Source organism: Hoplias malabaricus, chromosome 1, assembly GCF_029633855.1.
Source record: "Hoplias malabaricus isolate fHopMal1 chromosome 1, fHopMal1.hap1, whole genome shotgun sequence".
NCBI lineage: Eukaryota > Metazoa > Chordata > Actinopteri > Characiformes > Erythrinidae > Hoplias > Hoplias malabaricus.
In genome coordinates, this window is record NC_089800.1 from 2,561,220 (window position 1) to 2,583,240 (window position 22,021).

Below are 22,021 nucleotides of genomic sequence, written 5' to 3' on the forward strand. Positions count from 1 at the left end.
ACTTTAGTGTATGTATTAAAGTTGCTATATAACTAAAGCTTAGTAGTAGTAGTAGTAATAGTAGTATTGCTAAGATGTATTTAGAAGCCCAGCTCAGAATAAAAAAAATCAATAGTAGTGCTGCCACCATGTGGCCAAACCTTGACAACACTATTAACTCCCAAAACACTGTCAAATTCAGAACAAACCCCATCCCGCCCCCGAAATCCCACGTTTAAACTCTGACCCCAAGTTTAAAGCTAATGTTTGACATTGAAGCAGTGTTTAAATAAGGTATCAGTGAGTGCACATTTTATACGGCATATTTAATACAGTTTAATACAGCTGTTATAATCTGTTTAAACCAAATATTCAACCTGAAAGATTAACAGTGAACAGCTTGGGTCAGACCCGTGCTTCCAAGACACAGCATTATATAACTACTGTCTACATAAATCCATTTACTGCATTTAAACACTTAGCATTTAAATGCTCCAGATTTCCCAGACTAAAATCTAACTACACTCACTTGAATCACAGTTTGAGAAATGTGAGATACTCTTCTGAAGATGCCTACTTTTAGATGAGAGAACTGTAAATCAGATGTACCTCAAACCCTCTGTAAACACTAGGACGTGCAAGACTCAGCCTTCTGTTTTAGCTGCACAACGTGAGCTCTGAGCTGTGTGTGACAGTGAGTCAGAGATGGAGACGTCTGAAGGTTTAAAGCTTCTCCCTCTTCGTCATTTCAACCACAATCCACTCTCACCATGGACCCTCAAACCTCTTACATTACTCTGAGCCTCCTGCTGCTGCTCCGTCCTGTGGGTAAGGTCAACCAGTCCACCTGGAATTAGCTCTGCTCTTGATTTGTCTTAAGAACGATTGTAAATCTTGTGTGTTCTTACATCTCTCAATCTCAAAGCAGTGAACTTGGAGTGTTTTGGACTGAAAGAGTGAGAATGGACGAGGCAATGCCTTACAAACTTTAACCTAAAATCAATAACAAAGACAACAAAGAGTGACCGGCTCTATGTCTGTGGTAAACGTACTCGACTCACATGCTACCATGCTAACAGCGGCACTGCTGTGTCTTTAGAGTCAGATTTTCCAGTTTAAAACTCTCTGTATGATCTTGAAAGTGAATCCTTTAGCTTTTTATTTTGTGTGTGTTTCACTCTTTTTAATTCTCTAAAGTAACCAAGTGGATTATACTGATAATTAGCAACATTCATATTTTCTTTTAAAGCAACGCTAGGTAGTATTTTTACTTTAAAATTACAGCTTCAAAATCATTATGATGCTGTACTAAGCTATAATAAGAGAGTAGAGCCTCTGTCGTTGCTACTCTGGGCTGCTGAAACTGCACTATGTAACTGTTGGAGTGGGGTAGCAATACATGTATTATTCATAGCATTCGCTGTTAGCATAAGTTTGAGGTAATTAGCCCTGTAACTAGCGCTAAACCTCCATCCTCAGTTCCGGCGGCTCATGATGACGGCTGGTCGATGAAAGTCCCGGCGGAGGTCCGGGCGGTTGAGGGTTACCCCGTGGTGCTGCCCTGCTCTTTCACTCACCCCCACCACACCCTCCACTCGTCCATGCTGGTGGTGTGGCGTCTGGGACACAGCCACAGTGGCACGGTCCTGTTCCGCTGCTCGAGTCTCGACGGCAGTCAGCAGTGCGACCCCGAGCTGAACCAGGACCAGCGCTATCGTCTGGAAGGAAACCACCGTCAGCACGACCTATCCCTGCGCATCAACAGCGCCGCCCTGCAGGACAACGGACGCTACTACTGCCGTGTGGAGCTGCCAGGGCAAGAGCACGCCAGCTATGAGAACAAAATGGGCACACGCCTCAGAGTGGAAGGTAACAGCAATCTTTTTTTTTTTTTATATTATCATTGCACTGCCTCCTAGTGGCCTGGATGAATGAGAGATTGTAGTGTCTACAGTCTCAAACGCCTTGTTTCATGAAATAACCCCTTCTTTAATCATTGCTGTTCCCGATTCCCAGCTCCCCCTCGTATCCTGAGCTTGTGGGTGGAGGGCAGCATGGAGACAGGCCTCAGAGCCTTGTGTCAGGTCCAGGGCTCTCCTCTGCCGGACATACAGTGGATGGGTCAGGACGACGTTTTCGAGGGGGAGTCTGGATTGCCTCTCGCGCAGGAAGCCCCCCTTCAGCACCGGACCACCAGCCAGTTGCTGGACGTCCATCCCGAGGGGCAGTACACCTGCTCGGCCTCAAATCCTCTGGGCAAAGACCAGGCCATGGTTTTTATCTTACCCCCAGGGCTAGAGAAGACCCCCAGCAACAACAACACCTTCCCTTCTCTGCCTGTGATGCTGGGTTTAGCGTTAGCAGCTAAAGTCCTACTAGCTTTGGGCCTCGGGGTCTGGATCATTAACGCTTTAAAGTCCAAGGAGTCTACAGAAACTCCAGATTTCCCTTCGTAACTGTGTCCTAACTATGCCCTGTACCTACAGGGATGGACAAAAACAAGTCTACAATATAACATTATAAGCTTTGTAAAGTTCTCAGCAACTCTAAAACAAAATAAAAAAATAAACGAGTAAATAAAGATATATTTATCTGTTTAACCTTTAAAGCGTCTAAATAAAAAAGCTGATTTCCACTGTTTCTAAAGACAGAAGTGTTTCCTCTTTCGTGGTGAATGTTCCAGCCTTGTGACTCTGCGTTATTCTAAGACCTGTTTCCTAACAGCGACATTACTTCACTTACTGTTTCATTTAAATAATAATAAAAAAGAATAACCTTTCCTTGTGTTTATGACCATTTTGTAAGAAGCAATATGTTGCTATAATTCCTCAGATGAAGACGCAGTGAAGACAGTGAAAGGGAGTTTATTGTCAGAGATAAGAGCAGATTCAATATCAGTGATAATCACAATGTTTATCACTGTCCACAGGTGTGTGTGTGAGAGTGACTGGGTGTGACACTATCAACAGGAATGAGCAAGCTAGCAAGCTAGTTAGCTAGCTAGCTAGCTAGATGGTTTGTCCCATACTGTAATCTAATGTGTAAGGGATGCTCAGGAATATGGGTTGTTGATGCTAAGGTAGCGCGCAGGAATGTAGCACATTGGTTTGATAGAGGAACAGCATTGAGCGCTGCTCCAGAAGAAATTTCCTTTTGGGTCCATTTTGACCAAGGCACACATGCCTTGCTCTGGGTTTAGCGGCTGGCCCTTGTCCCAGTTTGAGTATTCATAGCCTTGCTTATTCTGCCAGTACCACTCTGTGGTCAGTAGGCTGCGCCGAAGGCCGATCCAAGCTTTACCGCTCACTCCTGTAGCTGTTAGCGTCGTGACCATGAAACTCTGAGCCCAGGGCCAACTGAGGCTCGCTAGCTGACCTTCCTGACTCTCACAGTACTGAACAGAACTCTGCCAGCTCATCGACTGATTAGCCACGAACAGGTTTTGCGGAGACACCAGACACCCACCAGCATCTGCAAATCAAACACATGTACTGTTATATTAAGGCTAGCTTTCTTCATGTTTTAGAAGATAGAGCTGCTGTAACTCATATTCAAACAAGAGTGCATCCCTTTTCACCCCCTAGCCCTACCGCTCTGTTTTGCCTAGGGCTACGGTGTGTCGATTCTTGTTGGGAAAGATGGATAGGGCAGAGAGGAAGGGCTATATACCCCTTGAAACAGATATTTCAGTGGCACACTTCAAACAGAGGGTCGTCCCATTTTGTTTAATCATTGCTCCCTGTACCTCACCTCCAAGGGGCAAGAGGACACTTTTGGGGTTAGGGGTGAAATTAAGAGCTGGGATTCACCAAAGTCTAAATCAAGGCTAAGTCTTGCTACTAACATAGCATTGAAAACCTCATTAAAGTACTTACAAAACAAGGCGTCATGGGTAAATCTTAAAGTAGCTGAACTCAGCAAGTATAAGGACAACTTATAAAAATAGAAATAAATACAGAATGCCCTGCATTTCTACATTCTTTTATCAGCTCCACTGACGACACAAGTGCACTAACAATAACTGATGTTGTTTGTACCTGGTACGTCATTAATAGAAATGGCCGGACCTCCGTAGTAAACATTTGACTGCATTTTCTCTGCGATATACATGGCAAACTTCGAGGAGGGATGCCAGACGATTTGCGACATCAAGGGAACAAGGTTTGCAGCGGCCCAGGAGTACATGGTGCCATTGATGACGTTCCACGTCACTGAGGTGAAATACTCGTTGTTAAGGCGCAGATTTTGCACTTGAAGCGTTTCAACAATGAGGACAGCCACTGAACTGACGTTGGATGTCGGGTGGAAAAGGTAGCAGGCAGAGAACATGGAGTCTGGGATGAGATCTATCACACTTCCGGGATAGAGAATCCTAAGGGAGATGGGCTGAGAGGTGGTGATGTTGGAGTTGTTCCGTAGAAGCTGTAAGAAGGGTAGGAAGTCAGAGCTCCCGGGATTTAACACCTGGGAGCCGTTAACTGGTGGAGAACCGTACTTGAGCGAGAAGGAATTGTCTGAGGTCGAGAACATACGGGAATAGTTTGAAACATAAGGAGGAGGCACTGTGAAAGTCTGTGCTAGCAGGTTTGCAGGTCTCAGCTGGTGGACCACCATGCTGCATTTGCAAGCGTACGTATCCAAGCAAGGATTGGTCAGCAACACAGATATGTTAGCGCTCGAGGTGATCTTCACCAAGGACTGGTTTGCCAGCATCTGGATGAACTCGAAAGGGTTTAGTGTGAAGCTAGTATACGTGGTGCTGCTGCTGGGCTTCTGAATCGCGATGGTGATAGTGTTGTCCTTGCCTTCTGCATTGATTATGAGCAGCCTGAAGGTGCTGTACATCTGTGCTGAACTGAAGCTGGTCTGGCTGGAGATGTTATATTTGTTTAGCATTAGGTTGAGATCAGTGAAATTGAGAAAAGGAATCTGATACACGTTGCCCAGGTTAGTTACAGGTTGGACAACGTTCGTCTGAACACTGTCGGCCTGCTTGCTGACCGAAAACACGGTGATGTCATTGTCGCTGGTGACTCTGACCCACTTCGAAGAACGGTTGAGCAGCGGCTCCTCCACTGCACTGGGAAGGTACACAACTCTGGTCTGTCCACTGGACAAGGTTCCCTGATCTACATTTGTGCCACTGAAGTTGACGTTGAAGGAAGTGTTGTTGTGGAGGGCGGTGATTTTGAGGACGTTGGTGAGACTGGAGGGATAGTAGTAGGCAATGTTCTCGGGAAACGCTGTGACAAAATCCCTGCCGTAGTTCACCACAGCGTCGCCTGTTACAAAGATAAACATTAGGTCATTGGTGTGCAAGGTTTCGTAGGGTTTACTTTTAAAATGTTCATTGATTACCATGATAAAATAAGTCATTAATAACTATTTAAAAGGTTACTGCAATAAAATCAAGCAGTGTGATGCACATACAACAAGTCTTAACACTTTGCCTCCATTTGTCTCCATTACCGTTGAGAGACTTGCTCTCAGTATTTCAGTGAATCTGTAGCCACAGCTCTAAAGGTCAGTCCTAGAAGCTGGTTGAAAATTCTACTTTTCACAATCCCAATAATCCTTACTTTACAAAATCTGTGGCCTTGTTTCCAAAGTCTCACTGCTGACCGTGCCCCAGGGGGCGAGTCGGAGAAGAAGCGATAGCTTCAACCTGAGAGGTGGAGCACAGCCTACAGTGAGGCTTTACGACTCTGGCCACAGTCTATAACAGGGGTCAGCAACCTTCACCACTCAAAGAGCCGTTTGGACCCGTTTCACACAGTAAAGAAAACACTGGGAGGTTTTTTTTTTTTTTGTCTTTGTGCTCTGTATAAACAAACTACACTGTGTTACATTTATGAAACCAACGAACGACTGCAGAGAAAATGAAATAACATTTCTGCATTCAACAAAACATTTTTAACTCCGAAAAAAAGACGTTGTGTTGACGGTTAAGTAAAATACTCAATGTCTATTTGAATCCTTGTAGTAATGGGGGAAAAACGCCAAACTTAAATTATCCACTGGCAGCAAACAAAAACGCTGTCCTCTCTCTGAGTGCCGTCATTATTTTACTGGCGCCGTGCAGTCAGCGGTCAAACAGTTCAAGAAATATTAAATTAAATTTTAAAATATTAAATATTTAAATACTTATTTAATAAATAAAGTAAATATTTAAAATATTAAAAATTAAATATTAAAATATTTTACATGTTACAAGATCGCCATAATCTTCATAGAATTATATTTTGAAAATGAATGAACCAAAATAAAATACATTTTAATTAAATGCTCATTAATTTTTTTCAAAAGCTGAGCCGCATCAGAGGGATCAAAGAGCCGCGGGTTGCCGACCCCTGGTCTATACACCAAGGTGATTTAGTGCAAAGAATATCCTTCTTATTTCCTTAAAAATATTACTGTGGGCTAGAAACACAACCCTACTGCTGATAAAGATACAGACATAGCCAATAAAACATTAAATAAGCTCCGGCTCACCTCCGTAAATCACTGAAAGAACACACAGGACGGTCCACATTATAAAGCAGTTTACAGGCCTCATGAGTTCAGCTTGAGATGTATCTGGGCTCTGGAAAGAGACTGAATTAACACATTGTTCGCAATTATTTCCAGATATTTCAGAATGTGCTTTTTTAGGCTTGAGTTTAAAATCACGTCAATGCACAATAATAGTTTCCTCAAACCAATATTGATGGCCCACTTCTTCATGGAGTGTTTTCCAGTGATAATACTGTTGTACTGTTGTATTAATGAGGAAATTAATCTTTAAAATGTAGCTCCTAATTAACGTTTGAGTGTAGTGTGATGGTTTGTTGTGCTTCTTTAAAGCACATACTTGTTTTAATAGTATAAATACTCGTTCAAAGTCCTGACAGTAAGCCACTTCTAGCAGAGACACAGCGCTGCTAGTCAGCACAAGCTAACTGCAAGTAAAACAAATTTAGAAATTCCAGTTTACCCACACACCTCAAAAACTTTACCATTTTGGCTGAGCTGCCCTGGGCAATCAGAATTGTTTTGCTACGTGGGAAATATAGTTGATATCTGGTGTCTGTACTAAGTTCCTTTATAGTTAGCACGGGAGCTAGGAAGCTATAGCTAACACACATTAGCTTTTACCAGTTGTTCAAACTTAACCATCACAGATGCTCAACCTACGTTTTGTTTAATTGTAAAGGGCTTTGACTACAGCCATTATTTAACCCTAGTTACAACACGTTTCCTGGAAAATGAAGTTAGGATTTTCTCTGGTAAACTGTGCTAATTTGCAGTCGTCAGTTGATTTGCGTGTACTACACGCATGAGCGCCACACTTTGGCTGTTTTGACCTTGTTCTTTGATCTTCCTGACACTTAAAATAATGAACTTACTGGAGTATAAGTTAAAATAAGTTTAATTTAAATGAGTATTGAGGAAATACAACGTGCAGTTGTTCATTTTAAACCCAAAATATATGACATTAATAGATTTTAGATCTGAATTTTACACAAAAAGTTGTCCTTCACATTTCCTTAAAGAAACCCAGATTTATCAATAAATAAGTAGATTTCTCAGGGAAAATCTGAATAATATCAATTGATATCAAGTCAAATCTAATATAACCACATCCACTTAATAGTTCACAGCATTATTCTGAAGCCACTTTATAATGAAAGTGTGATCAGACACTTCTCACTGCGTCCGAGTCAGTTTTAACACATCTGTGTGGGTTAAGGTCGTTATATAGAAACATCCACAGAGAAATAATTAAAGTCCTTACCTGGTGGAGACAACACACTCTGGCCCTCAGAACGCAATTGAGGTGAGGAGATTTCTACTCTCCAGTTCACACACACTCACTGTCTCACTCTCTCTCACACACAGACACAAACACACACACAATTTGACATTCAAACCTCAGTATTTTCACAGTTTTGCATAACACACTCCCGAGTCCCGAGTCTTAAGGACAAGGGGCCTCAGGTGACATTAAAACAAACCAGGTGTGTCACTCGATGCAAAACCTTCAGGTGATAAAACCCCAAGCTGAAATCCAGAAATGATAAAAGAAACCAAAATGGTTGAAATTTTAATCGCTGTTTTAATTCAAACCAAAATACAGATCCAATTTTATTTAATACAATTATTACAAGTCAGGCACAAAGAGGTGTAGCAGAGAACAATGTGTCTGTTTCTTCATGGAAAAAAAAAAATCTGTGGTGAGCACATCTGGGAGTTTGAAGGAGCCTGGGTTTGAGAACCACGGTTCTATTGCTCTGTGTGTGAAGACATTGGGAAGCTCCTTTCTTTCCAAAGCCGTCTGTAGAGAAGAGAAGTGACCTGTAGATGGACTGCTCATTCTTTCCAGCGCCATCTTTAAGAGAAAGACTGCTGTCCTTATTCCTGCCCTGGGGTTTTTCGCCCATCCTTCGAATGTCCTGTCCGTTTCCTCTGGTCTTTTCCTCGGCCAGTGCCTCTTCCAGGTCCTCCGCCCCGTCCTCCTCCTCCTCTTTTTCTTTTCTGTTGATGCCTCTGGGCTTGTGCCTCTTCTTTACAGGCCTGAGCCCAAAGAGCGTCAAAGCTGCCCGGAGCTTGGTACCCAGGTAGATTTGAGTCTAACGGGTCTCTGGAGAGCAGAACCCAAATCCCAGGGATGTTCCTGCTGACCGTGAGGTTATCTAGTCCGGCGTCTGGTTCTAACGGTTCCCAGATCTCCTGAACTGTCCGGTAGAGGAGCCTGGTGCACTGGTGAAGTCCTCGAACTCGCCGTTTCAGGATCTCCACGCAGGTGATGGTCTTCGCCACGCTGGGACCCGCTCCTGTAAACACAATCTGTCGACACAGGTTTTCTGCAGGTTCTCCACTCGTCTCCGGGTGTTCTGGAGGTTCTCCACTCGTCTCCAGACGTCCTGCAGGTTCTCCACTCTTCTCCGGGTGTCCTGAAGGTTCTCCACTCACGTCCACTTCCTCTGCAGCCCCAGAGTTTTGCGTCTGTTGCTTTCCCACCATTTGGCTAAGAGCGAACTTCATGAGGTTGCGGATTTTGCTGCCATCTCGCACCCGAACCTCCGGAGTGTCCGAACGGAGCTCCGTGAAGGGACAAGCACACGGCTGCTCCACCACGCCTGCCTTCCTGTAGTTTTCCATGGTTCTCCAGCAGCTGTAAAACATACAAGGGCATAAACACAGAGGCAGTGTGTTTTAGAGGCGGGCGATGAGGTTATATGTTGTTACCGTGATGAATAATACACTTCTCTGAACACGTTCTGTTCAAAGTGCTGCACCTTCACTGCTCCCTGTCCGGCTGGGTTCAGTACAGAGACTGAGACTCTGAGAACGTGGTGGTGTGAGGAAATGAAGGATGTTAAATGTTCACCACTGCAGCTGTTAGAGGAGGACGTCTGGTTCCATTCGCCACCACTGTCTACAACTCTGACTCCACTTTGTTTACATCTGAACTGAGCAGAAATTTACCTTAAAAGCTGCACAGTGAAGATAATTTGAATTTTCCGTTCCACCTTAACTGCTTTACCAGTGTTTAAGGTGGAACCAAAGAACGCCAGCGTCGTGTTAATAGTTAGTAGTATTTGAAACAATCTTAAGCCTCAAAATAACAGCGCTGCAGTTCCGACGATGAGCTGCTACACTTTTTTAAAAATCCACTTTTCCAGCTAAAATTACTCACTTCTTTCCCGTATTCCTCCCTCCTCCTGACACACTACACCCTCCTGATTCACATCAGCTCCTTTACGACTGTAACACCACTGAGGAACCCCCCAAACTTTGCCGATAAACGTCTTTATTTTCTCATTTTAGCTCTCTGTCACTTAGCCGCCGTTTACCCACGTGGTCTCAGAGCTCCCGCAGATAACCGCTCCACTCTGCTGCAACCGCCGAAAGTGCTCATGGGAAATGTAGTTCAGCTAAAGCTTAATCAGCCATAAGCATTAAAAATGGCCTCGTTCCTACAACCTTTGTCCATTTTATCAGCACTCTGTAGTTGTACAGTTACAGACTGTGGTTCATCTGTTGCTCTGCATACTTTTAACCCTCTTTCAATGGTTCTTCAGTGCTCAGGAAGGATATGATGTGGTGGTGGATCATTCTCAGCGCTGCAGTGACACTGACGTGGTGGTGGTGTGTTAGTGTGTGTTGTGCTGGTGTAGAGTGGATCAGACACAGCAGTGCTGCTGGAGTTTTTAAACCCCTCAGTGTCTGGACCGAGAACAGTCCACCGACCAAAAACGTCCAGCCGACAGCATCCTGTGTCACTGATGAAGAGCTAGAGGACGAGCGACACACACTGTGCAGCGACAGATGAGCTACTGTCTCTGACTCTACATCTACAAGGTGGACCAACGAGAGAGGAGCGTCTCACAGAGTGGACAGAGAGTGGACACAGGGTTTAAAAACTCCAGCAGCACTGCTGTGTCTGATCCACTCTACACCAGCACAACACACACTGACACATCACCACCACGTCAGTGTCACTGCAGCGCTGAGAATGATCCACCACCACATCACACCTGCTCTGTGGGGGTCCTGAGCGCTGAAGAACAGGGTGAGACACGGGGTAACAAAGTATGCAGAGCAACAGATGCACTTTAGGTAACATTAGGTAAGATTTTGTATTTTGCTCGTGGGGTCCCTCTACAGTTGCAGAGTGTAAATCACTGTTATACTGAATTCAAGGGGGAAAGGAGAGGGAGAGAGCGGTGGTGGATACCTACCCTCCTCCAAAAGATACATAATGCAGTTTCTGCAGTGCTGAGCCCAGAGTAGCAATAAGAGTAGACTCTAATCTTCCTGTTACAGCTCAGTGGGGCAGCACAATGATTTTGAAGCTGTAATTTTAAGGTATAAATACTACCTATTGTTGCTTTAATAAAATGTGGGGGCAGAATAGAAGCACAGTCAAGAAACTCGTTTTATCGCCCTGAGCCCAACCCTGGGGAGAGATAAGGCTCTCTGTTTATTAAGTTTCGTTTTCCTGACTCACTTTCGTTTCTTCCACGTGACTCGTGTGTATAACAGAGCGCCGCTCGCACTGAAGAGTATCACTGCACACAGCGCGAGCGCTCGCTTCCTTCTTCCTCGCCTGTACAGGTATTTCATTTCCTCTACTTTATCCTCAGTGTTTTATTACTCCATCACTCCCCAGTCTCTCAGCTCTCGCTGTGTTATTAACGCGGGTTTCACAGACCGGGCAGTGATCTCACCTTCATCAGCTCCTCTGAACATACAGGAGCACTTTGTAGTTCTGCAGATACAGAGTGTAGTGCATATGTTGCTCTGCATACGGTGTTAGCCCCATTTCACCCTTTTCTTCAATGTCCAAGGCGGGTAGGTCGGCTATAATTTGGGCAGGGTATAATTCTCATCGCTGAGGTGATACAGACGCGGTGGTGGCGGCAGTGGGTTGCGCTCCAGCAGCACTTCCGTGTCTGATCCACTCGTACCAGCGTGGCACGCACTAACCACAGAGGTCCCGTGGCAGTCCTGAGCCTGAAGAACAGGGTGAACGAGGTCTAACAAAGAATGCAGAGCCAAAGATGGACTACAGTCTGTGGTTTTAGAACTATTTTGTTATTATTGAGTGGGCAGTGTATGTAAATATACATCCTTCATTTGCATATCAAAAACACTCCGGTAAAGTTGGTTTCTTATTCAGATTTCTTTCTTCAATAATTCTCAAACGGTGCATGCAAATGACTTAAAAAGCTGGAGCAGACATTCCCAGAAACAGAGACTACCTCGTGTAATGCATACCATACCAGATGTGTTGCTACTTGTCTAGATCCTCAATGGACCTTTACAGACAAACAGTCTCTGTTTCTGGGAATGTCTGCTCCAGCTTTCTTTAAATGTATCCTGTGGAAACACCAACCTTTTTGCATACACCTACTGTCTGTACACCTCTGGCAACAGTTTTGTCTCTCATGAGTCAGACCACTTCATTTTTACATTGAAAGTAATTTATTTGGATTATAACTATTGGTGTTGTTTTGTGTATAGACTTACATTCTGCAAAATATTGACAGTTAAATAAAAATATTTTAAAACGCTGCTCAAATTATTGCCTCCCCACCATTACTTCATTCAAACAGCTACATGTTCTTTCTCAGCAATTTCATCAAACATTCAAAAGCTATTGAAATTTATTCTCAAAAATGCATCATCATGGGTCAGTAATGGTTAAATTGACCAAAATAAGAGGTGTAGTATGTCGTGTGGATGGCACTTGTTCAAATAAAACTTGTTTAGAAACAATATCATCAAAGGTTCAAAAGCTATTGAAATTTGTAATGAAAAATGTATCACCACGGGCCAGTAATGGTTAAATTTATCAAGGTAAGAAATGTAGTATACATCATGTGAGGTTCGTCACCTTCGTTTTTACTGTGTAGTGTAGTTTGTAAACGGTCCCTTAGCTCTCGCGGAGATGGCGGCAGCCAATAGAAAACAATATATTTCGTGTTTTTTAAATGGCAAACATTTCTGACATAAACTGAGTTGTAACTGATTGTCTTGGATCCCAAAAACAATAATTTGCAAGTATTAAGTCATTTGCATGCACCGTTTGAGAATTATTGAAGAAAGAATTCTGAATATGTGACTATGAAACCAACTTTACCGGAGTATCAAAAACATTGGAACCAGATTGGCTACTTAGTGTTTCCGCTCGTACGACCACCGCAGAGGCACGTATTCATTCACATTGACGCCTTTGAGAGCGTTATCTCAGAGAACGACTAGTCCCATGATGCACCGCGGCAGAATAATTCCGGGTAAAAAGTCAAATTCTGAGAATATATTCGCAATAATGCCAAGAATAATGTCAGAATAATTCCTAGTGTAATTAGTAAATCAAGTAATTAGTGGCACGTGGCAATGTGTGTAGGGTTGGGGTGTAATTTGTTGACAAATGCAAAAACTAAGACAACTATCCACCCATCCATTCATTATCTGTAACCGCTTATCCAATTCAGGGTCACGGTGGGTCCAGAGCCTACCTAGAATCATTGTTCACTTTATACACATTCTTAAACCCGCCACCTGAACTCCTGTCCAAAATATATCTGAGTTCACTTACTTATTTCAGCCTTTACAGGCATGGTACGTACTACCAAATTATTTATTATACGCTTCCATCCACACGTTATGACTAAACCTGTCAGAGCAGCCACAGGCTGTGATTGGCTGTATCATCCACATAGCAGAATTATTCAGACTTGAATTCTGTCACAAACTTTGCTCCAACTCAGTCAATCACCCTATAAACCACTGTGCCACTGCTCCATAGCCAACGATCCTATACATGTATTACAGGCTCACATGCGTCTGCTCCAGAGGAACCGTTGAAGAGCAATGGGTGTCGTCTGGCTTTAAAAACGAAGCCAGGACAATAAAAACAAATACGGATCTTTATTTACTCATCTGCTGAACACACTTCTATGGTATGTTGGTTAATGTTGTTAAGCATTAAGTTTTGGACTGTACTGACACTTGTCCACTGCATGGTGCCTACTCTACTCAAATCTGCTCGCAGTTTAGTCCATGGTCCATGGTTGGTTTTTCATTACAATGGCTCCCTCATGAAGTGTAGCTGGTTATGTCACAGATCCCTCTCTTTGATGGGAGCAGAGGGCTTTGGAAATCACAACAATGGCGGCGGTAACATTAAGCGGTGTTTACTCATGGTGTATTGGCGTGTTGTTGTTGTTTGGGACTGAACACAGCTCCGTCATCAGTTCAGACAGATCAGTAGAGTGTGTTTCTTCCTTGTTGCAGCGTCCAGCTCTCGCTGGATTCTTTCGTCGGCCACCGATCCAAGGAGCGTTTGAACCTCTTCAAAAGACCACGGCGTCATTTTACGAGCTGCCGCCATGAGTCGGATAAAAACAAACGTGATCTCTGCTGCAGCTGGAGATTTTACAGATGGAGAGTTGGTGCTGGTCGTCTGCGTTGCGTGGCGTAGAGTGACGACTCTCTCTGGACAATCAGCGCTCTGTGAGTTTTACGCGCCACGGTTTAGTCCCTACTCGACTCGCTCTGAACCACGAGAGAACAGAGTAAAAGAGAACACGCTTCCAGGACCATATTCACCTGATGGAGAAGCCGAAAAGCAGAGTAAAGTAAAGTCAAGTAGAGTAGAGACCATGCAGTGGATAAACCCCATAAGCTTTCACCAGGGTTAATGCTAATAAGGGTTTTGTTGCTGAAATTTTAGGTGTTGCCATGGAGGACCAGAAGCTGAGAAGTTTTATGGACAACAGCAGGGGCATCTGGAAAATACAGAAATTCAGAGGCTGCAAGCTGGTTATAGACGGGTGCAACTTATATCACACTCTTTACTTCACCCCACAGTTTGATCAAGAACACGGTGGAGACTACGACGATTTTGAAAATGAGGTGTGCCATTTTTTTGAGAATCTCAGAGAGTGTAGGATCGAGCCGTACGTTGTGCTCGGAGGAGGGGATGATGTCGGTGAGAAGGACTTTGAGAATCTGAAGAAAAGAGAAGAACTCAAAATTAGAAAGGCTCAAGCTTTGTCCAGTGGGTCTCAGCGAAACGTCCTTCCGATCCTCGTCAAGAACGTGTTCATACAGGTCCTCAGGAAGCTCGAGGTGCCCTACATCCAGTGTTTTTCTAAGGCTTACTGGGAGGCTGCTCTGTTGGCCAATGAATGGGAATGTCCAGTTCTGTCCAATCACGCAGAATTCTACACATTCAACATCAAGGGAGGGTTTTTGCCCCTGAAGAGTTTCCGCTGGAACCAGGTGATAGAAATCAAAAAGGACAAGAAGAAATGCCTTTCAGGCAAACTATTTTTAGCCAAGAATCTATGTTCCACTTTCCGCATCAATGAACAATTGCTCCCAATTTTCAACACCATCTGGAGCAGCCCTGATCTAGATGAGCGTATATTGCCAAACTGGGCAGAGTTCTCGTCGAGCAAAGAAGAAACCAGGGATATCGATGGCCTGCTTAGATGGCTTTCCCAGTACCAGGATCCAGCAGATGTCATCAGTGCCCTTCAGAGCTATGTTACCAACCCGGATCACTCAGCAGCTGTCACTGAGGCCCTGACCCGGAGCCTTCAGGAGTTCAGCCTCACTCCCAGCTCCCTTGCAGAGTTCTTCACCAGCGGAAAACCAAAGAGCATGCTTCCAGGGCTGGTACAGAAGCCGCCAAAGTGGATTTGTAAGTCTTTGGCCAGGGGCAAGCTCAGCACCATGGTCTTTGATGTCCTGGCCACGCAGAGGACCATCCTGAGTTCTCCCATCCAGGATTTTCAACTTCACAGCAGCAATCTGACCTCTCTACCAATACGACAAGTCATTTACGGCCTCCTGCTGGGCACAAAAACGCAGGGAACTGCTGGAGCCCCTGAGCCAGAGGTGGAAGAGTATGACAGGCAGTGGATAAAACTAACACCCTCCAGAGTTACAGCCATCCTGCCATCAGAGACTCCTAAAGATCTCCACCTGACCACACTACGGGAGGTAATGCAGGGGTTTCCTCACTGCTTTATGGTTTGCATACGCTACAATAGACCCAGCCCATGAGGACAGTGATGAACTCAAAGTCCACCCCGGAGGAACAGAGATGGCCTTGCCCTGATGGCAAGGAATGCCTTGACCCCTGTGGATCTCAAACGACAGCCATCCTTTTGTGGCTGGTGTATGAACTAAGCTTTGCTTCACATCATGAACAAATGTCCTACCAAACATAGAGATGATAGATGTCTCTCAGAATTTTGTGTTCCTCAGGGTGTGAGGTGTTCACTCGCTTAAGGGCAAGGCCACCCCTGTTCCTCCAAGATTGAGTGCTCCCTCGCCACGGGAGTCTCTAGTTTCAGAGCTCCTCACAGTCCTCTGTGGCTGGATCTGAGGTAGCAGGAGCATACATGTGGACCCCCTATGACCGTCATCCAAAAGTTTGGAAAAAACAAGCTGGTAACGGTTGCTCTAGTGTAGTGAGAACCATAGTAAAGCGCTTCTCTCAGAACGAAAGGAAAAACACTATGGAGTCTGAGATCAGTGTTTTGTAGGATTAAACTTATAGGAACATAATATTTGTTAATTATTGTTAATAAAAGTTATATGAATAACTGATGTTATAAAGAGAGTCATCTTAACATAAGAGACACAAGACATTGAGCTACTTTCAAACTACTTTTTTGTCTCTGAATGAACCCATTTACGATCCATAGAGTGGGTCTCACACATGGGTTCAAATTTGTTTAAATATCCTGGCCACCAGGTGTCATTATAGTCACAGTAGAAAATGACGGTTTGCTCCTTTAAATTCCAGGCTCCATGGAACGTGCGGCTCCAGGTTTTCTTGGACACGTTGGGAGCTTCCCAGGCTCCTGACCGGCTCCTCGTCCTTCCCAGCCTCCAGCTCGCCGTCTACGTCACTAGCTTCTGGCTGAAAGCTCAGCCCAAGCCCAGAATTGAGTTCTTCTGGGCACTGCTGATAGGACTGGCCTGCGGGGAACTGTCCAGAGATCCATCCACAGAGAAAGGTAAATATACCGGTCTGCAGACTGCCACTACTTGGCCTTTTAATCAGTCAATAAAACAATCATTTAGTTTCAGGGAACACTCCATGAGACCTTGATCTGAACATAGCAGGCAGAAGAAACAGTGTAATAAGGATCTGAGGATTTAATTAAACTGTGCATTATATATTTAACTGTTAAGATGTGGCGTGCCATGTCGCCTTCTCCTGATATCACACCCTGTTTACGTTTGATTGATGCTGTCCTTGTCGTTTCTGGTTTAAAGACGTTCCGAAAAAGCTGAAGAACCTGAGGAGGTTGAGCAAGGAGGCACCTCTGGATCTGGAGGCAGCTCATGCTTTCAGCCAGTGGCAGTGTGTTCTGAGAGACATCATCTGTCTGAACCAGCTGCTCCATAACCCAGTACCTGAACCTCAGTACGCCTGGTAAACACTCCCAGCACCTCACACACACACACACACACACACAGGTCTTGTTCCAGGGGGGTGGGGGGTGGGGTGGTATCTGGTCTGCAAGGTGACTGATATTGCCACTGAGTGTAGAGTTGCTCTGTTAGATTACAAACTACTATGTCATTATGAATCACTCCAGCGTGACCCATTTCTCCTTAACGCTGTTTGAGCTTCCTTCAGGCCAAAGGCTTGTCCTAAAACATCTGCAGTGTATACTTTTAGCTGCTTTAACACTGTCTCAATGCTTAGGAGAAAGAAAATGCACAGAATCTAAACACACTCTAGAGGGTGCACCATTTCTTCACACGGCGACGCACATACACACCTACAGACACTTTTGAGTCGCCAATCCACCTACCAATGTGTGTTTTTTGGACTGTGGGAGGAAACCGAAGCACCCAGAGGAAACCCACGCAGACACAGGGAGAACACACCACACTCCTCACAGACAGTCACCCGGAGGAAACCCACGCAGACACAGGGAGAACACACCACACACCTCACAGACAGTCACCGGGAGGAAACCCACGCAGACACAGGAAGAACACCCCACACTCCTCATAGACAGTCACCCGGAGGAAACCCACGCAGACACAGGGAGAACACACCACACACCTCACAGACAGTCACCCGGAGGAAACCCACGCAGACACAGGGAGAACACACCACACTCCTCACAGACAGTCACCCGGAGGAAACCTACGCAGACACAGGGAGAACACACCACACTCCTCACAGACAGTCACCCGAAGGAAACGCACGCAGACACGGAGAACACACGACACTCCTCACAGACAGTCACCCGGAGGAAACCCACGCAGACACAGGGAGAACACACCACACTCCTCACAGACAGTCACCCGAAGGAAACGCACACAGACACAGGGAGAACACACGACACTCCTCACAGACAGTCACCCGGAGGAAACGCACGCAGACACAGGGAGAACACACCACACTCCTCACAGACAGTCACCCGAAGGAAACCCACACAGACACAGAGAGAACACACCACACTCCTCACAGACAGTCACCCGGAGGAAACGCACGCAGACACAGGGAGAACACACCACACTCCTCACAGACAGTCACCCGGAGGAAACCTACGCAGACACAGGGAGAACACACCACACTCCTCACAGACAGTCACCCGAAGGAAACCCACACAGACACAGAGAGAACACACCACACTCCTCACAGACAGTCACCCGAAGGAAACCCACACAGACACAGAGAGAACACACCACACTCCTCACAGACAGTCACCCGGAGGAAACGCACGCAGACACTTGGAGAACACACCACACTCCTCACAGACAGTCACCCGGAGGAAACCTACGCAGACACAGAGAGAACACACCACACTCCTCACAGACAGTCACCCGGAGGAAACGCAAGCAGACACAGGGAGAACACACCACACTCCTCACAGACAGTCACCCGGAGGAAACGCACGCAGACACGGAGAACACACGACACTCCTCACAGACAGTCACCCGGAGGAAACCCACGCAGACACAGGGAGAACACACCACACTCCTCACAGACAGTCACCCGAAGGAAACGCACACAGACACAGGGAGAACACACGACACTCCTCACAGACAGTCACCCGGAGGAAACGCACGCAGACACAGGGAGAACACACCACACTCCTCACAGACAGTCACCCGAAGGAAACCCACACAGACACAGAGAGAACACACCACACTCCTCACAGACAGTCACCCGGAGGAAACGCACGCAGACACAGGGAGAACACACCACACTCCTCACAGACAGTCACCCGGAGGAAACCTACGCAGACACAGGGAGAACACACCACACTCCTCACAGACAGTCACATGGAGGAAACCCACACAGACACAGGGAGAACACACCACACTCCTCACAGACAGTCACCCGGAGGAAACGCACGCAGACACAGGGAGAACACACCACACTCCTCACAGACAGTCACCCGGAGGAAACCTACGCAGACACAGGGAGAACACACCACACTCCTCACAGACAGTCACCCGGAGGAAACGCAAGCAGACACAGGGAGAACACACCACACTCCTCACAGACAGTCACCCGGAGGAAACCTACGCAGACACAGGGAGAACACACCACACTCCTCACAGACAGTCACCCGAAGGAAACGCACGCAGACACGGAGAACACACGACACTCCTCACAGACAGTCACCCGGAGGAAACCCACGCAGACACAGGGAGAACACACCACACTCCTCACAGACAGTCACCCGAAGGAAACGCACACAGACACAGGGAGAACACACGACACTCCTCACAGACAGTCACCCGGAGGAAACGCACGCAGACACAGGGAGAACACACCACACTCCTCACAGACAGTCACCCGAAGGAAACCCACACAGACACAGAGAGAACACACCACACTCCTCACAGACAGTCACCCGGAGGAAACCCACGCAGACACAGGGAGAACCCACAACCTCAACCTCAACCCACAACCTCTGTGCCACAGTGCCGCCTCAAACACTGAATAATTTTTCATAGTAAATTATTTAGATAAACTGATCACACAAATACAAGTCAGAAACAGGAAACTCCTACATGTGTTTTAAGTGTTGTTTGTTTATGTATTTGTTTGTTTGTTTGTGTGTTTGAAGGCTATACAGCGGTGCTCTGGTGTATGGCGCCATGTCGGAGCTGAGGAAAGGCACCCGAGTCGAGTTGCTGATCTCCAAAGCTCCTCGGGTTTTTCAGATCTTCCTGGGCCTGCGAGAGGCGGTGGAGATGGAACTGGATGAAGAGATGAGGATGAGTGTCCGTGAGAAAGACAGACCCTCCCACCAGGTCAGAGACATGCTCCAGCCTCTCGAGGATGAGGAGGACGCAGAGGAAGAGGCAGAAGGCAGGAGGAAGAAGAAGGGCCGTGACTTTGTTGACAGTATGGACAATATGACCATCAGCGCCCGCTCCAGACACAGGCACAGGTCTCACAAAGGTGACCCTAGGTCCAAGAAATCTGAACTGTCCAGCTGGGATTAACCCTGGAGACCCTACAGACTCACACACTCAGCATTAAACAACCAGCACATCTAGGGGTGGTTTTCCAGACAGGGATTAAGCCTATAGTCCAGGACTGGGCGTAATCCCTGTCTTTGAAACCACCTAGATTCCCGGAAGTGTCTCTGTCCACGGCGCTCTTGTTCTGAACAGAGGGGTAAAGTCCTCAGACCCCAGAGGGTTAAGGTCTGTTCTGTTGCTTTTTAAAGTGAAAAATAGGGGAAAATACCGCACTTTTAATTTCGAATATTGTATTTAACTCCATATTAAATGTATTAAAATGTATTAAAATATGGATTTTCTCAATGTTAACGTGGTACGCCGCACGTAGGTGTGTTCTCTGTGACGTAATTTGTGTCATCAATTTAATGATGAGCTTGAGCTAAATCACTTGTAAATTTCACAAAACTTTACAAATATTTAAATAAAAAAGTATGTATTTTTGTAAATGTCTTCAACAACAATATACTGATTATTATATTTTGTTATTGTTATTTATGATTGTAATGTGTTGGATGAAGATGTGACTATTTTCCTGATGATAATAGAGTCATAAAATCTATGGCTTGCAATAATAATTAAAAATTTTTGTTTTTAAATATCACATGATAAAATAATAAAATAATTAGTTTATTTTACTAAAAATTGTTAAAGAAGCAGTTGATTTTATAATGGAAATGTAGTAAAGAATGTTTCATAAAATGTAATAAATAAAACGTTTATTTGTTAGTTTTACATTGTTTTCTTTAAAGTGCAACTTTAATGAAGTGAAGAATCAAAGTGTTCTGTCCTCCCTCAATGAATCAGTTTATGCTCCACGGTGCAGGCCGTCTCACAAGGCGGTGGCCATGTTTAACGTAAGTGTGGGACACAAGCTCTGACACATTCTGTCCACTAGGTGTCACACACAGGGCAACAAAGACACACACACATTCACTCACACACAGACACTTTTTTTGTCGCCAATCCACCTACCAACGTGTGTTTTTGGACTGTGGGAGGAACCCGGAGCACCCGGAGGAAACCCACACAGACACAGGGAGAACACACCACACTCCTCACAGACAGTCACCCGGAGGAAACCCACACAGACACAGGGAGAACACACCACACTCCTCACAGACAGTCACCCGGAGGAAACCCACGCAGACACAGAGAGAACACACCACACTCCTCACAGACAGTCACCCGAAGGAAACCCACACAGACACAGAGAGAACACACCACACTCCTCACAGACAGTCACCCGGAGGAAACGCACGCAGACACAGGGAGAACACACCACACTCCTCACAGACAGTCACCCGGAGGAAACCTACGCAGACACAGGGAGAACACACCACACTCCTCACAGACAGTCACCCGAAGGAAACGCACGCAGACACGGAGAACACACGACACTCCTCACAGACAGTCACCCGGAGGAAACCCACGCAGACACAGGGAGAACACACCACACTCCTCACAGACAGTCACCCGAAGGAAACGCACACAGACACAGGGAGAACACACGACACTCCTCACAGACAGTCACCCGGAGGAAACGCACGCAGACACAGGGAGAACACACCACACTCCTCACAGACAGTCACTCGAAGGAAACCCACACAGACACAGAGAGAACACACCACACTCCTCACAGACAGTCACCCGGAGGAAACGCACGCAGACACAGGGAGAACACACCACACTCCTCACAGACAGTCACCCGGAGGAAACCTACGCAGACACAGGGAGAACACACCACACTCCTCACAGACAGTCACCCGAAGGAAACGCACGCAGACACAGGGAGAACACACGACACTCCTCACAGACAGTCACCCGGAGGAAACCCACGCAGACACAGGGAGAACACACCACACTCCTCACAGACAGTCACCCGAAGGAAACGCACACAGACACAGGGAGAACACACGACACTCCTCACAGACAGTCACCCGGAGGAAACCCACGCAGACACAGGGAGAACCCATAACCTCCAGGTCCCTGAAGCTGTGTGACTACGACACCTACCTGCTGCGCCACC

The 22,021-nt window shown here is 45.9% G+C and overlaps 3 protein-coding genes across 7 annotated transcripts; 2 read left to right on the forward strand and 1 right to left on the reverse strand.

The window, feature by feature from the left end:
* Positions 1-601: 601 nt before the first annotated feature.
* si:dkey-11p23.7 (V-set and Ig domain-containing protein) lies at positions 602-2,667 on the forward strand. Its single transcript, XM_066646488.1, has 3 exons — positions 602-807; positions 1,459-1,848; positions 1,996-2,667. Exons 1-3 carry the CDS (start codon positions 750-752, stop codon positions 2,433-2,435), a joined length of 888 nt encoding a protein of 295 aa, XP_066502585.1. The 5' UTR covers positions 602-749; the 3' UTR covers positions 2,436-2,667.
* A 5,405-nt stretch (positions 2,668-8,072) lies between these two features.
* On the reverse strand, positions 8,073-9,826 carry rpp25l (ribonuclease P/MRP 25 subunit-like). 4 transcript variants are annotated; one of them, XM_066683869.1, is made up of 3 exons: positions 9,659-9,826; positions 9,258-9,426; positions 8,073-9,133 (listed from the first exon to the last, which is right to left on the reverse strand). In XM_066683869.1, exon 3 carries the CDS (start codon positions 9,118-9,120, stop codon positions 8,371-8,373), a length of 750 nt encoding a protein of 249 aa, XP_066539966.1. In that variant the 5' UTR covers positions 9,121-9,133; positions 9,258-9,426; positions 9,659-9,826; the 3' UTR covers positions 8,073-8,370. The 4 variants fall into 4 exon arrangements, with proteins under 4 accessions (XP_066539966.1, XP_066539983.1, XP_066539974.1 ...); XM_066683886.1 differs by having other exon boundaries at positions 9,208-9,426; XM_066683877.1 differs by having other exon boundaries at positions 9,258-9,431.
* Positions 9,827-10,993: 1,167 nt separating this feature from the next.
* LOC136705355 (protein asteroid homolog 1-like) lies at positions 10,994-20,662 on the forward strand. 2 transcript variants are annotated; one of them, XM_066678867.1, is made up of 6 exons: positions 12,744-12,761; positions 13,303-13,430; positions 14,204-15,480; positions 16,292-16,505; positions 16,768-16,927; positions 19,593-20,662. In XM_066678867.1, the coding sequence occupies exons 3-6, from the start codon at positions 14,212-14,214 to the stop codon at positions 19,972-19,974; spliced, it is 2,025 nt and encodes a 674-aa protein (XP_066534964.1). In that variant the 5' UTR covers positions 12,744-12,761; positions 13,303-13,430; positions 14,204-14,211; the 3' UTR covers positions 19,975-20,662. The 2 variants fall into 2 exon arrangements, with proteins under 2 accessions (XP_066534973.1, XP_066534964.1); XM_066678876.1 differs by lacking the exons at positions 12,744-12,761; positions 13,303-13,430 and adding an exon at positions 10,994-11,079.
* Positions 20,663-22,021: the final 1,359 nt, after the last annotated feature.

Excerpts from the sequence above, each read along its gene's own strand:
- si:dkey-11p23.7 (XM_066646488.1), top strand. The coding sequence starts at position 750 with ATGGACCCTCAAACCTCTTACATTACTCTGAGCCTCCTGCTGCTGCTC. Across the intron at positions 808-1,458 it reads GCTGCTGCTCCGTCCTGTGG|TTCCGGCGGCTCATGATGAC; the intron begins GTAAGGTCAACC and ends CTCCATCCTCAG. Across the intron at positions 1,849-1,995 it reads CACACGCCTCAGAGTGGAAG|CTCCCCCTCGTATCCTGAGC; the intron begins GTAACAGCAATC and ends CCCGATTCCCAG.
- rpp25l (XM_066683869.1), bottom strand. The coding sequence starts at position 9,120 with ATGGAAAACTACAGGAAGGCAGGCGTGGTGGAGCAGCCGTGTGCTTGT.
- LOC136705355 (XM_066678876.1), top strand. The coding sequence starts at position 14,212 with ATGGAGGACCAGAAGCTGAGAAGTTTTATGGACAACAGCAGGGGCATC. Across the intron at positions 16,506-16,767 it reads AGATCCATCCACAGAGAAAG|ACGTTCCGAAAAAGCTGAAG; the intron begins GTAAATATACCG and ends TCTGGTTTAAAG. Across the intron at positions 16,928-19,592 it reads CCTGAACCTCAGTACGCCTG|GCTATACAGCGGTGCTCTGG; the intron begins GTAAACACTCCC and ends GTGTGTTTGAAG.